Raw genomic sequence first — 17736 nt, forward strand, 5'->3', positions numbered from 1 at the left:
TGACGCCTCGTAATCTGCAGGCCTTCGGGCTGAGCAGTGGTCGCTTGGTAGGCCAAGGCACTTCCAGGGCCGCAGTGCCATGGTTTTTTTGTCTACTTATTGTCATAGTTGCCACAAGTTATCTTTCATTCTCCTAGCATAAATGTATTAGAAATGTGAACTATAAGGGGGTAAAATAATCAGAATAGGGTTAGGATATTATTCTGCTTAAAACTAATACATTTTAATTTTAAAAAGTCTCATTATATTCCGGTGAACAAGAAGTTTCTAAATCTTTCCGTACCTCTAGGCGTACCGATTCTGCCATGGTACACGACCTTCATCTGACCAAGTACTCCTCCATAAACCAATCACTAACGGCTTTCGCCTCTTGAGAATTCCGACGTGGTTTGTTTGCCAAGGGCTCCATGCCTTATCAGCTTGGATCACTCCGTGCCATGCACATTTCCGGGATGATTCGCGAGATGCTAGGTTGAGATATTCTAAACAAGTACCGGTACATCAAGGAAGTATAGCTGTCACCAGCCGGTCAAAGTCAAGTGAGGAACTGTTGTCTTGGTTGCCTTGATGGAATAACGTTTGTAGTTGGTGACAAGTCTCCACAAGTGATGCATGCTACACTGCCCCACTGACAACAAGCCGCACGCTCCATGTTGCCCAATGTTGCCTCAGTGGAATCCCGCCTTAATGGGTGTGGTGAGACATCAAACTCCATGAATGATATGCAAAGTCCTGCATTGTATTAGTGGAATGCAATATCTACCATTGACTAATTCTAGATTCTTCTTCTTCTCTCCTGGTATTTTCCCAGATAGGTGGGGGCGTCGCCTACGTGATATACAAGGCCTGGAAGAATAGGGGGACCCTTGAGGTTTGTAGTATCAGTGGTAGATGTCAGGGTTATGGGCAGTTGTCGGTGTATTCGCGCTAGATGTGCAATATGTTTGCAGTTTATGAATGGTTTTCGTGGTATTCTTTGGCATGCTACAACTGTATGAATTACAGAACCCCTATAGATGCATCATGTTATCATTCTTCCGTCATTAATTACAACTTTAATAACAATTTTTCATCTTATTCCATCTATAAGTTAGTTTCGATCCACAGGGTTGTTTGGTAGATTATTCATATACTGTAATTTAATTTGACTGAGCCTTTGACTCAACGGCAGCTAGTTTTGTTAGCTCTGCATTTGGGAGGCAGAGGGTCTGATTCCCACCGTCGGCTGTCCTGAGAATGGTTTTTCATTCTCCTGCACAAAGGCAAATGCTGGGACGTACCTTTTTACAGGCAACAAGCGCCAACCCCTCACCTTCTCCGCACCTCAACCCTCGAGGAGGTCCGCCTTACTCCATCAGGGTACAGAATAAGAGTAATAATTTATAAGTTGTTTCTTCTACCTCCGAACCAATACTACTGTTAGTTTCTTTATGGTATTTGTGATGATTCTTGTAAGGCCAAGTAATGTAATAATGTGGGGATGTGAGTAAAGTGTTAAAAATGGTGGGTTACTTTGCTCCAAGGTGTACTTCAAACAGTGCAAATAAGAACAAAATGTGACGTTCCATCTGTTTCTTACTGATCCAATGTTAGTACAAAAGTGGAAAATTGCAGTTTCGAGGTAAGGCAAGAAACTGTTTCTTATGGTTACCAAAAAGACTGTCGAAAGTATATAGCAAGCACTTCCTTGAATCTGATTTTAATATTAGCCCCACAAAGAAGCGGCTTCTTCTGAATAAAATACCATCCGTATTTAGTGGTTACTCCACTCATAAACAAATATGTGCCAAACACAGAAGTGATTCTATCCCAGATTAGATAAATCTAAACCAGAAAAATTCAACCTCCTATGATAAAACTAGCGAACTAGTAAACGAAACTGTAAAAAAAATGCCAGTAAGTTAACAGTGATTTAAATGAACTATTTCTTGTAGAGCAGCTAGACCTGCACGGAAAGAAAAAAATTCAATTTGGTGGGACTACTTTGAAAATAACTGTTCTGTAGCATAGAAATGCACCTAACGGTTACAATTTAATTAGTTTAATGGGTTGCCTCAACGACACACACAGGAATACATTAAAAAATTACACTGGCTATACTAATGGAGAGACTGGAAAATGTAAACGATTCTTCAAAACATTAAAAATTAAATAATTGAAAAAGAGGTTCAACCTATTCAATACATAAAAGAAAGAAATGTAGTGATTACATTCTTATTTAATAGTAACTATAAATGGGACCGGTTTCGACCCTAGTCCAGGTCATCGTCAGCCGTAAAAACATATAAAACAATGCATATGAAAAAGAAAAAGATTAAGTGAACTCTGGATCGGTATAAGATGAAACATAAATTAACGATGGGGGTAGAAATTGTGCGTCACTTAAAAGAAAACAGTACGTAATATTAAGAATGGTAGTATTACGTACTGTTTTCTTTTAAGTGACTCACAATTTCTACCCCCATCGTTAATTTATGTTTCATCTTATACCGATCCAGAGTTCACTTAATCTTTTTCTTTTTCATATGCATTGTTTTACATGTTTTTATGGCTGACGATGACCTGGACTAGGGTTGAAACCGGTCCCATTTATAGTTACTATTAAATAAGAATGTAATCACTACATTTCTTTCTTTTATGTATTGAATAGGTTGAACCTCTTTTTCAATTATTTAATTTTTAACGTTAATACTTTCAATACGGAACAATGAAATTTTTATCTTTAAAAATCTTCAAAACATTACATATATACTGGCAGGAACAGAAGTATTATGCAATTTGAAACTATTCATTTTTGTATTTTTTCCCTTCCTTATAGAATTTTTATGAGTTTATCAGGTGACTATCAACAGATTTGTATTATTTCCCATTTAAGAGTACTGTATAGGTCAGCTCATAAAGATGACCCCTACCAGCGTATTTTGAAACTCTCCGTGACCCCATCAGATGGCCAGCATTTCCAGGCCTTGTATATCATGTAGGCAGTGGTGAGAGGAGGGGGGTGAGCATTTATGCAAATTAGGCCTAGTTTTACAGTCGGCTGCCCTTCCTAACACCAACCCTATGCCAGAGATATATCAACCTCATCACCAGCCTCTTCCTTTACCATTATCCAGCTAATGCCGGGTCGGGGTATTTGTGGCACTTCACCTTCCTATTTCCTTCTACTATTTCAGGTTTCTTCTTCTTCTTCTTCTTGAAGTCATCTTTATTGAATCCATTCACCTTGTTTTAGTTCTCCATCTCGTTCTCTTTCCCTCAAACTCAACTCCATCATCTGTTTGGTATTCCTTCCTCCTGCATCCAAACCATCTTAGTTTATTCCTACTCCCACTTCCTTTCTCACTCTGTCTTTAATATCATACTTTTTCATTTTGCTGGCTTGCTACTTGTCACTGTTCATGTTATCTCTTTACACTTCCTTAGGGGCTGCCTGGCCAAGGCGTGCTCGGTTCACCCAGAAGGACGTGGGTTTGATTCCCCATTAGGAAGTCGAAAAACTTAAGAAACAGATTTCCACTTCTGGAGGTGCACATAGCCCTGAGGTTCAGTCAGCCTACAGCAGAAATGAGTACCAGGTTAATTACTAGGGACAAAGGCAGCCGGGCGTGGAGCCGAGGTTAGGGATCGTGGAAGCCTTTACCTTCATGGCCTGTATGAAGATGACTTTGCTTTGCTCTGCTTTTGGTACTTGCTTATTCCAGACAAGGTTTCTTACACTCTCTCGCTAATCTCCATGTCCAGCCTCGTATTCTGCATTAATTCACTGCCGAGATACATGAAAGTGCCCATAATTTCAATGCTTTGACCACCAATTTTTATAATGCTTTACCCTTGTCTTTCTTCTCTCGATATCACCATGGTCTTACTTTTCTTCGTGCTGTGCAATTTTCTTGTTCACTGCACTTGTTTGCTGTTCATTCCCCAGACCTTCATCTCCATATTCCCTTTGTCTCCTTTAAACTTAGTCGATAACCATTAGAGCTGACAGCACAGTCTTTCCAACCAGAGTGTGTACCCATGGTTTCACAAACCTTTTCCCTTGTGCCTTTGTTAGACCTATGAATGTCCTGGACAGATCCTTTCCTTATTCCCAACTCTTTTCCATTAGTTACGTCATGCTGAAGATTGGTTTCACTGTAGATCTTTGACTTCCAAAGCCTTACAACTCTCCTTATAGCTTTCTTCTCATTCTATCTAGCATCCTTTTCAGTATTTTTGCTGCTTGTGACAAGAGTGGGATTCCTCTATAGTTATCACACTTTTTTTGTGCCCCTTCTTAAAGAGTGCTATTATTCCCTTTTTCAGGTCTTCTGTTTTCATATGCACTTTAATAATCTGTACATTTATTGTAGTCCAACAGGTCCAGCAGCATTTATCATTTCCACACTAATTTCATCCACCTCTCGTGCCTTCCCCATTTTCATTTTACAGACTGCTAATTTCATTTCTAAAATTTGTTATATCCCGTTGTACTGTTAAGTCATCACACAGTATTACTATAGGCTCCATGCGTTAATGGGAGAAACGCACCGCAGCATTGCGAGTGGTGAACACTGTAAGTTATCACGTGTCACCGTGCAAATATATAACAAAAGTAGGACTTCAGAGTGTTTTATGTGACAGCTATCAGCTAATTCTTCCAATATTTACAAGAAAAATAGTTCACAGGAAATAGCAACAGACTAATAATGGCTAATGTGATAGAAGAAATATTGGTTCACTAGATACCTTACCATTTCATGCGAGCCAACGTAGTGATAATGACACTGTTCATGTACACATCCAACAATCCTGTCAGGGAGGTCAAACACCTTCCGTCAGCTGTTATTTATGCAGTTCACTCAGAACTGATCAAGCAGGAAGCCAGTGTCGACTCAGTTAAATGTAACTTAAAAGCTTTCCAGTCTGTCAAACACATAAATTAAATATTACACTGTCAATGGTCTTGCCCTCGCATCTCAAACATGGGAAAAGAGAAGATTCTGATGAAGAAGGTTTCATGTTGGACCAATAGAAATTCTTCATTTTGAAACTGCACGTGCATTATCAAAATCACTAAAAGTTGCCAATGAATGATTTCTACTTCTGTATTCATAATACAGTAAAACCTTGTTAATTCGAAGTCGCTGGGACTCAAAAATCGGACTTCGAATGACGTGATTTCGAATTAACCGCCAATTCGCAATTCAGAAGTACCAACCCTTGCCGCATTACAAAAGGCCCGTTACTGCATGCAGTTAACCTTGATTCACAGTTTATACCTTTCGAATGCCATGAAAAAAGAACTATTTCAAAAATGTATCCAAGAAGGTGCATTTACAGTATTCAAATAATGCACTCGGATATCTCACTGATAAACATAACCTCACGCAACGAAAGAAAGAAGGAAAAGCAAGATTCAAAGACGAGGAGAAATCTATGCTCGCTCCCATGTGCAAGTGCTTTATTAATTGGATTACTATACTGTATGCATTTTAGATGCCTTGTATTTACACAGAAAGTACCCGATGCCCTTAAAATCGAACTTTCTTATGACTCTATCCTTGTACGATTTCCCGCCATGGCACTTCTCTCGTACTTCAGAAATGTAAACACTTGCCGCGTCACGAAGTATTGTAAGACCCATTAATACATGCAATCACCTCGATTCACAGTTTAAACCTTTCCAATGCCATGGAGAAATTATTTCCTAAATGTATCCAACAAGGTGCATTTACAATGTTCAAATAATGCATTTGGATAAATCATTGACAAACATACTCTCACGCAACGAAAGAAAAAAAAATCGCACAATTCAAAGACGAGGATAAATTATGCTGGTTCCCCTGTACAAATGCATTATTTTTTGGATTTCTTTACTGTTTGCATTTTTATTATAGATGCTTTGTACTGGCATGGAAAGTGCCCGACGTTAAAACATCGTGGCTTATCGAAGTTTCCTATGACGAGGGGATAAAGTATCTCGCTTCCATGTGCATTGCAACACACTACTATGACCCCCATCCCTCACACTGTACAATTTCCCGGCTGGCAATTCTCCTTTAAAACCATTAGACCGTTTGGGCTCGCATTAAAATAAAGCAATGCAGTTTCACCGGCAATGACAATATTGTTCGGTGCCTACGAATTTATTATATTTGCCACGTTTTTTCGTCAACTGTCGGCATCGCCAGTGTTCGCGAATTCTGTTTTCCCGCACACTGCCTGTTGTGTGATATTACGGCGTTCCTTAAAAGGGTGAACACAAAAGAATTCGATTTCATTCAACTTAGCAATCATGAAGCGCAGTGTAGATCCACCGAAGTGAGTGTAAGTGCGGAAAGCTACCCCTCCACGTTCCAGAACGTGCGTTCTATTATGACACGGAGCGGATAAATTTCGAGTTGAAATTACTCTGTAACATACTATTGTTTTAAAATGTAAAGGCAGTTTCGAATTAAAAGTCTGAATTTCGGTAATGGGGCCGACATTGTACTTCGAATTACGAATTATCCATATTTCGAATTAAACAATTGAAATAACATGCAAAACTGTATCTCATGTTTCCGGGAAAGAGAGCTTCTTCGAATTAGGCGGGATTTTGAATTAACCGATTTCGAATTATCGAGGTTCTACTGTAAGTGTACTGGTTAGCACTACCAGCCTCCATCCTAGGGTTCCCAGCTTGAATCCCAATACTGCCAGAAATGTAAGGTGGTTAAAACACCTCATTTCCACTAGGGGTAGCCTCAGGTCGAGGACATGAATTTAGGTATGATTACGTATTTTTAAAATACGGTGTTTCTGTAAGCTACTGGTATAGTGTAATGCAGGCCTATTTCTGTAATTATATTTGTATACTACATTTCGTGAAGTCGTGACTGAATACTAAAAAATTTCACACATTGCTATGTATTCAAATACAGTAGCCTATATTATTATACTCTCTATCATTAAGACTATGGTTATAGAATGCAATAATGTCTGTTTAAACATGCACCATCTACTATTATGACGCTTACTGCTGCTTACTTTGCAAATATAATATTGCTATAATAATTTGTACGTAACTGTTAACCTAATTATAGAAATATTAAAATAAGTTTTGTAAAGAGTTATTTTGTATTAATTAAAATATTTAAACCAAGTTACTTCTTGCGATTTACTGCCGTCTTTTCGAATCAATTTCCCTTAATTGTGAAAGAAAGCTTCTCTATAAATGTAGCCAACAGTAAGCACTTAGTTCTGACAAAACATTATGGCATTTAAATAAAAATCTGAAGATAGCACAAGAAAACGCATGTGCTCCAGCTCCTTACAGTCATTTTTTATGAACATGCCTCTAAGTAGTTCTCGTAGTATCCACCCACAGCAGCATATTGCTATACACACGGAGCCTATAGTCTTCTCTGTACAATTTCTCACATTTAGCAGCTTATCAAAATACTTCTTCCATCTTCTCTATTTCACCATGGTGTCTTCTTTCAAACTTGTTGATGTTGTACCACTGCCCCATTTACAAATGCCCTTTCAAAGTTAATCAACTCTTGCTAAGACAACTCAACTCCCAAGACTGTCTTTTTATATACATTGCCTGGCCAGGCTTCTAGAAGAATATGACAACACGTTTTTTCGTAATTTCGAGATGAGAGGGAAGCAGAAGAAAGGGATGTCCATGCATGGATTGGGGTCATACGATCAGTGAAATTATGAAGCACCAAGCACCAAATGAAATAAAGCAACTGGCACTGGACAGAAAAGAGTCCCGAACATGTTTGGAAGGCCTGACGCTGAGGAGGAGTTCTCATATATCCTGGGTCAGTGCAATTCCAGATTCAAAACATCAGAGGAAATCATGCCAAATTTCCTTGGTGATATCACAAGGGCACATTCAGGGTATGAAGAGGTGGGATATGATCCTAGGACTATTTCTCAAATGGCAATGAGGTGTACAGTGTTGGGGCTAGCAAGGGAGCAGGCACCAGCAGAGCAAAAAAAGAGAGGTGGATGCAAGCTTGGAGCTGCCTGTCTGTACTCCTCTACTCACGCTACCTATGATTCATGCTGGGGGTATCACTGCGTGTCGGGAACCCTGACAGTGCTCCATGCTACAGGATGCCTAGGTAGAGGATTGTAGCAGCGCATGACGTTAATTACCACTACTGCATTTATCTTGATTTCAGGACTTCAAGAACAACATTTAAATGTGTGTTTTACACACTATACACTTACAACAAAATGAGGGGACATTTGAATGGTGAATTAGCATGACACTTATATCCATCATCCTGTACTGTGATATACTTTCCTGCTCTTCAATATATATTTATTCATCCAATACAAACTCTGTCAATAAACTTGTATATTTCTATAATGTTAAAGTGACAAGCAGCATTCTGGACAATATGGAGCAAATATCATTTAAACTAGTTCCGAAAGCAAAGAAATGTACCCATTTATTAGTAAAGTGTAGAGTATTAAGTAGCTAAATACCGTATTTACTCGCGTATTAGACCCCTGTTTTCCCCCACTTTTACAGCCAAAAATAGTAAAGGGGGGTCCAATATGCGATAACCTCAAAATTTTGTGCAGCGAACAGATGACTTCTAGGTTATAAAGAGCTATAAATTGTACATGCAAACATTCTTTACTATTATTTAACAAACTTAGAATGTATTTAAGTTATACTGGCTATTTTTGTTGGAAGGCAGTATTTCTAAACGTAGCAACACAAATGGTGAACACGACTTTTAGGCCTACGGTACATATAAAAGTCTGTTTTAGTTACTCATATCACGTCATTCGTTACATCTCATTAATTCCTCTGGTGAGGTTGACGACAGGAACGGCATACGACCGTAAAAAAATCGCTACGAATATTCGTCTCACTTCATATTCAATCCCGTAGAAGAAAGGGATAAGGGTATCATGTTATCATATAATTAAATAATTAAATATTGTCAGTTCAGTAGTAGGCCTACCACACAGTAAACCTGATCACTGCTTTCATTTGAATTATCGCCTTGCGCCGCCAACTTCCCTGCCTTGCTACCGGCGTGTCGGCATTCTAAGTGACGTCATCTTCACTGCTATCTCTCGTCAGTCGCGTCAGCCATGCTTCATTCTCTTTGAGCCATGCACTGCAATCAAGAGCATTTGAGGTCCCGCCTTTTTTAACCTTTTAAAAATAATTTTGTTCCCAACTATAGAGTCTAAACAGTGTAAATCTATTCCCAGATGGTCTCTGATAATCCCAGTTGGTGTACATGTAGCAGAAGCCACAACTTCCAAATAGGGCCGTGCTGTAGAAAGTACGCCAAACCATAAGATGATAACTAGCGTATGTTACTAGTGAGTAGTACTTCCAAATGTAATACATAGTAACTGAAAAAACTGTGGCTGTAGAAACACAGACCCTTATTTTTAAGTACATTTCATGCTTGTTCTCTACATTTATCACATCAGGATTTGCGTAAACAGCTGTCCATGAGATAAGACAGACCACATTGTTTAGGTTAGGTATATTATCGCCCTGATAATGCCAAAAGTTCGACGGAAAAAATAAATAACAGGAAAATATACCGCATTTATGGATATCTACAGGTGTGGTGGTAATGCGTTTTATTACCATAATGTTTAATTTCATAAGTTCGTTGCCTCTTTTTTTTTTATTAACGCATACCCTAGTATGTTTTGTTTGGTGTCTTCGAAAATCGTTCAAAGAACGTGGGGACATAAAATTATTATTATTTGTTAGATACGTTGGAGAGTAAAACAATAGTTTTAATTGGATAGCTTTTATCACGTTTTAAACTTACTTCTCTCCAAATATATACCTATATTGGCCTGAGTTACGAGATATTAAACAACCACTTTGTTAATGATATCGCCTGCTGTATAAATAGCAACAACTGCAAATATTTCTCAACTAAAGTAAACTCATTTCCTCATCCCGAGGTGGTTCACCTCTTTTTTTAGACACATCCCCAGGGGAGGGGAGTTACATGTACCGCTTTCACCGCATATCAACCTTCCTGCCATTCGTAAATGTCTGGCAGTACGGTACCAGGAATCGAAGTCAGACCCCCGAAAACAGCAACTAATTGTGCTAACCATTATGCTGGCGAATATTATTAAGTACAAAACACAGACATATAGCATGACTGATGCATGCTTGCAATGCGTGGGTTGGACACGAAGCTAGGCCTATTCATCTATTTGTGCGACGTCATCAGAGCTGCAGTAGACCTACGCTACAGAGGCGGACATTTCTTAACTACGAAACACAGTTGTACCACATGGATTCGACACGTTTTCATTGCGTATGTCATACGGACGAAACTATTCACAAATTTGTGCGATGTCATCAGAGTTGCAAAAAGACTTGTACCCGCTTCGAAGCGGGATCGTCGTTATCTGACGAATTACGCTGGAGGGGTCTTATAGGCGAGATTTATTTTTTTCATTTTCTTCGCCTCGAAAAGCCAGGGGGGGTCTAATACGTGAGGGGGTCTAATATACGAGTAAATACAGTACTCTATATGAAAATATGCTCCTTTTCTGCCATGTTTGTACTTGGGGCATAAAATTTTCAGCAAACCAGATTTTGTAACAGAAAGTGTACATAATACTTAGATAGACATAATTAATTCTTCTCAATGGATGAAACAAGGTAACTCACCAGATTGATATAGACCTTGGGATGGCCAGTAGGTCCCCCGCCACCATCGCACCACACTACACGCTCTTTTCTCTGTGCTGGAGGAACAGCCGCTATTAGGTCAATAGCAAAATTGGGGTTCACATGCTTAGGCCTGTCTATAAAGCGTACCAATCTGTAATCATTTTCCTTCCATGCCTGTGAATAAATATAACAAAACTTTAATTAGCATAAATAATAATAATAATAATAATAATAATAATAATAATATTAATAATAATAATAATAATAATAATTGTATGGTTTCAGCTACCGTGTGCAGTCAATTTGACGCCATCTGGCTCTCTGCTCGTCAATTTTGACATTCCGTTTTACTCTAGGCCAACTAGATGGCAGACCGAGTAAACCAGAACACTCTTGGGCGTCTATGGCCGAGATTTATTAATTTTGTCGGGTAAACACCAAATGTCACCAGAGATCTTTTACATGCTGACATTGTATGACATGGAGTATCAAATGGACTTTTTCCGCCCTGCAAAAATCCGACTACCTCTGCCGGGTTTGAACCCGCTATCTTGGTATCTGGAGGATGACACACTACCACTCTATTAATAGCAAGATGGGAAAATTAAGACCTGACAGGACAGGATTGGTACCTTTCTATGCTATTTAGCCAGTCTCTCAGAGTAACAAGGAGTATCTCCTTAGTCGTAAAACCATGTATTTTAAAACATATTGTTTTTTACCCATTTATAGAAAATGACTGTCTAGGAAAAATACTAAATAATACGCAACCCCCCTTTCTATTGAAGATACTGAAAAATATTTGTATCCATAACCAGGCGTGTTGACATAATTTTGAGTCAAAGTGCAATTTTCCAGTAAATCAAAGCAACATTTAATATGATTTCCTAAGAAATATCATCTAAAGAAATAAAGTATTACACTAACATATTTACCCGCGTCACTTTCCTACTCTTATTGCAAGTTTTAAACTTTAAAAATGAAGGGAAAAACATGAGCATTTAATTTTCAATATAAATTACCAATGAAACCCCACAACTTTTTGGTATGGTCCTTCACCGATCGCTGGCATACAGATGTCCTATGAAGAGAAATGTTGTTCTTCATAATAACTGGATCCATTATCGGAGAATACCAAGGAGATTAAGGAAAGGATGTTCATGCTCTGAAATGTCCTGACATATCTCAAGCTTAGAAATAAAGAGTGTGAGGTGATTTTCATTGATTTCAGGAAGGCATATGGGATTCACCCTATTTGAAATCCTAAAAGAAGTGGGCTTAAACAACTAAACTACAGCCATCACTATATCCAAAGTAAAATTCATGGCGAGTCTTCTGATGCCTTTGAAATCAGGACTGGGGTAAGACAGAGAGATGACACTCTTGCCTCTACTCTTCAATAGCGTACTTGAGAAAATCATCCAAGAGAGGTGGAAAGAAATGAACAAAACAGGGATAAAAAATTTAGTCAGACTGGGCTATAGAAACACGAAGCCGACAGTCTACTGCCTAGCCTTCGCAGATCTCGCGATTATTTTCGGTTCCCACGGATACAGCTGCAGAACAGATCATCAAACTCCAGAATCAAGTAGCAAAGACAGGCCTCAGGATCTCCTATCAACACTTGCTCCCTCATCAGAAGACTGTTCTTTGTTTACTTCTCATAGCTTTTTCACGGGGGACATAGTTGGGAAGTGCACAAGGCTGCCAAACTCTCTACTTAGGAACTAAGGGTGGAAAGTGGTGGAAAGGTGAATTAAAAGCTTTTCTCTTGCTGTGCAGACTGTTAGGCTAGGACCTGGACAAGACCAGTGATATGGAGTTAAGCCCTCTGGTTAGAGCTATGAAGCAGCCTTAGGCCTCCAGTTTCCTGTGCAAACACCATTGGTCTGGACTAGTTAGGGTAGGGCCTGGACAAGACAATTGGTGTGAATTGGTTAGATAGGGGCTAGACAAGATCACTGGTAGGTGAGGTTGGAGGCGATGGCAGCACATTCTATGGTGTGCTAGTGGTGAAAAGATGAATTACAACTATTTTCTACCTGTGCGAACAGATAGCGCATACTATGATATAGATGTTGGTATTATAAATTTACTCATTTCAGGTTCCATATGGGAATCAACATCTATATCATCTGATTGGCCAGGCAGGCATCAATTTTCGAAAATGAGACAAAGTCTCTCATAGTGCACTGGCACTGCCAGTGGCTTCAAGTAACCTATGCAGTGGCCTCCATGGTATGCACTAGCCATGCATCTTGGTAGGTGTGCTATTTACCAACTGATGAGCCCAATTTAGCACACTGGGGCGAAACGCTGGCAACCAGGAATGAGTTAGCTGGAAAATTTATAATATCCAATAACCGACCAACTATATTGGTATTAGCACATACTATGCGAGGTAGTGGTGGATTGGTGAAATACAAGTTAGGTCGATAGCAGAACATTCTATCTAGGCTTCTTCAGTTTATTCGATTTTCGATAAGATACGTTCCCTCCAATATGAACAATATGCTTTACGTTGCACCAACACACGTAGGTCTTATTGGGACGATGGGATAGGAAAGATCTAGCAGTTAAGAAGGAAGCAGCCGGTACAGCCCCAGCTCTAACCACAGAAACCAGGGCTGCCGACAGTGGGGTTCAAACCCATTATGTCCCGAATGTAAGATGATAGCTGCACAGCCACTTGCTTGGTCTTCCAATATGAGATCACTGTTGATTGTTGGTTGATGATTGATGAAATGGCTGCCTGCGGTGGATGTGTTCTCAATGTACCCTATTTTGCACACAAATATAAGAAATTTGAATGATTTAGTGGAGTTGTATCAAAGTCACGATTTGCTTTGAATACGAGAATGTGCAAAAAGTGTGGACGTGATGTTCCATTGCATGTGAATAAGACTGGTAATCATGGTAATTGTATAGTCATTTTGTGTTGACGAGTCGAATGGGGTGTACAATGTGGATGGTTTGCAACTGCTCGAAAAAATACGTTCCTGAAGGTTATAATCTAAACTCATTTGAAATTAGTCACTTTGCTGTCCTGTGGTCTCTTTTAGCAAAACCCCTCAGTTGTAATCTGAAGCTGAAGTTGGGTTTTTGTGATAAAACTATTGTGGATTGGTCTAACTTCTGTAGGGAAGTTTGTACAGCCTGGGTCGAGGCTAATAAAAAAAACAGGAGTGCCTGGTATGATTATCGAAACTGATGAAAGTAAATTCGGCAAGATGAAGTACAAAGAGGGAGACATGTAGAAGGATGGTGGTTATTTGGACAGGTGGAGAGAGACCGAGAAAGAGAGAGAACAACAAAAACTTTTTTCTTGTGCCTGCAGAAAAAGAGACAAGCAGACATTACTAGCTGTCATTAAGAAGTGGACACTCCCCGAGACTATCATCATCTCAACTGTTGGCAGGCGTATTGAGGGATTTGTGCACCTACACGTGAATCACTCTGTTTAGTTCATGGACACCAAAATGAGTGGTCACGTGCATAGTGGGAACAGGAGGGCGATACCCATAAACCGCCCTGCCGTGCATACACAAAGTACTGAAAATAAGTGGCATCAACTGAAGCACGGTAGCTACTCTGTTCCAGGGTTCGGCACGAGGAAACAATTTTTCCTCGGATACCTTGACTGTTTAAAAGCTAGTTCCCCTTAAACGTTTGGGTGCACAAATTCCTGAAGGCTGTGGCAGCTACATTAAGGTACGTTTTGTATAACTTTATTGCTGTTCTGTATTCTACATTGTTTACTTCACATGTTCCATTTAGGCTACTTGTGCTTCTATAGCATTATCATGATTGTCCGGCTCCATGGCTAAATGGTCAACATGCAGGCCATTGGTCACAGGAGTCCCAGGTTCGATTCCCGGCAGGGTCGGGAATTTTAACCATCATTGGTTAATTTCACTGGGACGGGGGCTGGGTGTATGTGTCGTCTTCATCATTTCATCCTCATCACGACGCGCAGGTCGCCTACGGGCGTCAAATCAAAAGACCTGCACCTGGCGAGCCGAACATGTCCTCGGACACTCCCGGCACTAAAAGCCATATGTCATTTCATTTTTCATTATCATGATTGATTGGAATCACATCATGTGCCACAGGAATGCAAGTAGCTACTGCAGCAATGGAAAATGGAGTGTAATGCACTTCAATAGGTTATAAAAAAACGCAGTTTTGGGGGTGGGACAGTGGGTTCCTGGACATCTCTCCTCTTGACACTCATTCCAAGTAAGATTTAATTAATTTATACTTCCTTATAATGTTAGAAATATCTTGTGATGACGTGTCCCTTTTCCTAATCTTCTTTGAGAAAACAGAGTTTATAAGAGAGATAATAATGTTATTGCTTTAAAAGTCTCATTTTCGGAGAAGTTGAGGTGCTAGGATTTTGCCTTGTAGAAGTTCTTTAAAATGCCGGTAAATCTACTGACATGAGGCTGCCGTATTTGAGCGCCTTCAAATACAGCCAGACTGAGCTGGGATTGAACCTCCAAAGTTGGGTTCAGGAGACAAGCATACATTACAAACACGAAGTCCAGATTGGTGTACATGCTTTGTAAAGAGCCATTTTATATTGAAGATCTAAGAATCATTCCATTCACAAAACAAAGCATAAACATACTTGAAGAGAGAAGAATGAAACGGGCCCAAATTGGGCTCGAATTCTATACCACAGACGCGATGCTGGAGCGGAAATGGACAGAAGCCAGCTACGAACAGCGGCATGTAGTTACAAAGATGGCAGTCCATGGCTTCCATCATAAGCTATGTGCAACTAAGCGATTCCATGAGGTGAACGATAAGTGTGTCTGCTCTCTATGTGAGAAACTGTGTGATCTCTACCACATACTTAAGTGCAAAAAGAACAAGATCAATCAACGAGTACAGTAAAGACAAGTAACTGTTAATCTCTTTGCACATATGTGCGCATTTCACTTATTATTAAATAGTTACCCCAATAATTTAATCCACATTTGCTGGGGTCCAAATTACACAAGTCACATATAATTTCACCTCTCTAATGCTACCAGGCATACTGAGACAGCATATACGATTTAGAGTAAACAAAACTAAAGTACAGCAAACCATCAGTTAAAATGGAAAATAGGATTGGAATCCCTCTTAAGATTCAGAATTTAAAATATTATTGATGATAATCGCATGGCATCTCCTACCTGACAGACGACTTCACCAGAATCACCATCAACTACATTATGAAAAACTCAATAAAATACGAAATGATTCAGACTAGATTTTCAATTTTAAAGGAGATGAAATAAAATTCATACCTACGGATAATTATAGGTAGTTATCTGAAATTTAATTATCATGCATCAAATTTGATCAGAAGCTTATTTATATATTTTACAGATTTAGAAATGTTAATTCAACAAAAGCCTTGAAATCTGTATACTTTGCCTTAGTTCAATCGTAACTGCAATATGGAATTAACAGTTGGGGTGGAATACTTGATTCACACTTGGCTCACGTAAATACATGCCAGAACTACATACTGAAAATCATGAACAAAAAGCCAGTGATGTTTCATACATATGAACTGTTCCACCAAAGCATAGCACTTAACATACAGCAGCTATTTGTGTAGTCAGTGACCCTATACTTGCATAAAAATTTAGAGCTCTTCTGCCAAGAACACAAGTCAAAAATTTGCACTAGGCTGCAAGACAGAACTGGAATAAGTATTCCACACTGGAACACTTTACTTGGACATACAATGCATTACCTGCGGACGTGATCAGTGGCAACCAGAATACCCCGAAGAAAAGGCTATTCACACGGCTCAATAACAATTATTACAAAGTCAATCGACTTATAAATTTCCATTATAATACTTAAATCAACAAGCACACTATTCCTCTCTACTAAGAAACCAACCTTCTCCTTAAACCATGCCTCTCATTTCCAGCTTCTTGCTTATTACACCAAATGCAGAAAACAGTTCATAAAATTAGTACAATATCACCAAAATGCTATTCACTAGATGCCATGATACACACAATCTAGCTATTGCATTATTGAAGCCCACACACATACAAAAAAAATTAAAAACTGAACAGAATATTTTTATATCAGTATGAGTAGTAAATTTTAACTTTCTCAATACCATACCTGACCAGTGTGAGTTTTCTTCTCGACTGGAACCCATGAATCGTCTGAGAAACGTTTTACAAATGCCAGCTGGTAACTGCTTCCAATATTCAATAATTTATTCCTACCTCGAAGAAATATTGCCCTCGCCGCCATATCGTCCAAAGAAGCCAAGGATCATGTAAGAGAAATAGATCCGTCACTCCTGTAATATAATATTCACAGGGAAAACAGATCATGGAAGCTATAGTGGCCCCTTTTTTTTTTGCCAACATAAGGAAATAATACCACGATAGTACCTCGTATTAAACTTCATAATAACAGTGGTTACTTTGTTAAAATTTTAATTGTGATAGAGATAATTATTGCATTTCGGTAGAAAAGTTCTATCACAAGCTTCTCTCGTGTCTTTTACTTGAAAAGTAAATTGCAATTACCGTATTTGTATGTGGGCAAACCTGTTATTACGCTAGCTTGTATCGTTTCACCGTTCACATTTTAATGTAAATCTACATCTATTAAATAATAAATGCAACACTGATTACTGAAAATGTTAATGCAATTCATATAAAACCCCAAAACGCCCATACTTACTGTACCGGGTGGTACACCTCCACGTCGCTAATTCGAACTTTGCGCCAGTTGAAACTCCTCTACTGGAGGAAGTCTGAACTTTATCTACTGTGTTAATTTTTCAAGTTTCTCACAAGATGTCACTTGTAAATTTTGAAGTTTCTGAACTGGGTCGTTTTCAATGTATTTTTGTTTTGCCTGTAGTAAGAAGTGTGGACATTCTCTTCCAGATGGCACTACTGAAGAAATACAATTATGCACCCTAGTGCGAAGTGAAAGAACTATGTTTTTGAAGAAATTTTGTGTTTATACGTTTGTTCTTTGTTAAATTTCTCTCAGTTATTGTTTATGTTGGCAATATAACCCCTTCCTTCCGC

General features: G+C 39.0%; 1 protein-coding gene across 1 annotated transcript in view; it reads right to left on the reverse strand.

Annotated features, from left to right (window-relative positions):
- Window positions 1-16967, reverse strand: part of ND-13A (NADH dehydrogenase (ubiquinone) 13 kDa A subunit) — a 40631-nt gene extending 23664 nt beyond the window's left edge. Inside the window, exons 1-2 of the mRNA XM_067155153.2 lie at window positions 16808-16967; window positions 10664-10840 (exon numbers count right to left, since the gene is read on the reverse strand). Of these exons, the coding sequence (XP_067011254.1) occupies window positions 10664-10840; window positions 16808-16942 (312 nt within the window). The 5' untranslated portion in view covers window positions 16943-16967. The remainder of the gene's footprint in view (window positions 1-10663; window positions 10841-16807) is intronic.
- Window positions 16968-17736: the final 769 nt, after the last annotated feature.

The sequence above is a fragment of the Anabrus simplex genome, chromosome 1 (genome assembly GCF_040414725.1).
Source record: "Anabrus simplex isolate iqAnaSimp1 chromosome 1, ASM4041472v1, whole genome shotgun sequence".
Lineage (NCBI taxonomy): Eukaryota > Metazoa > Arthropoda > Insecta > Orthoptera > Tettigoniidae > Anabrus > Anabrus simplex.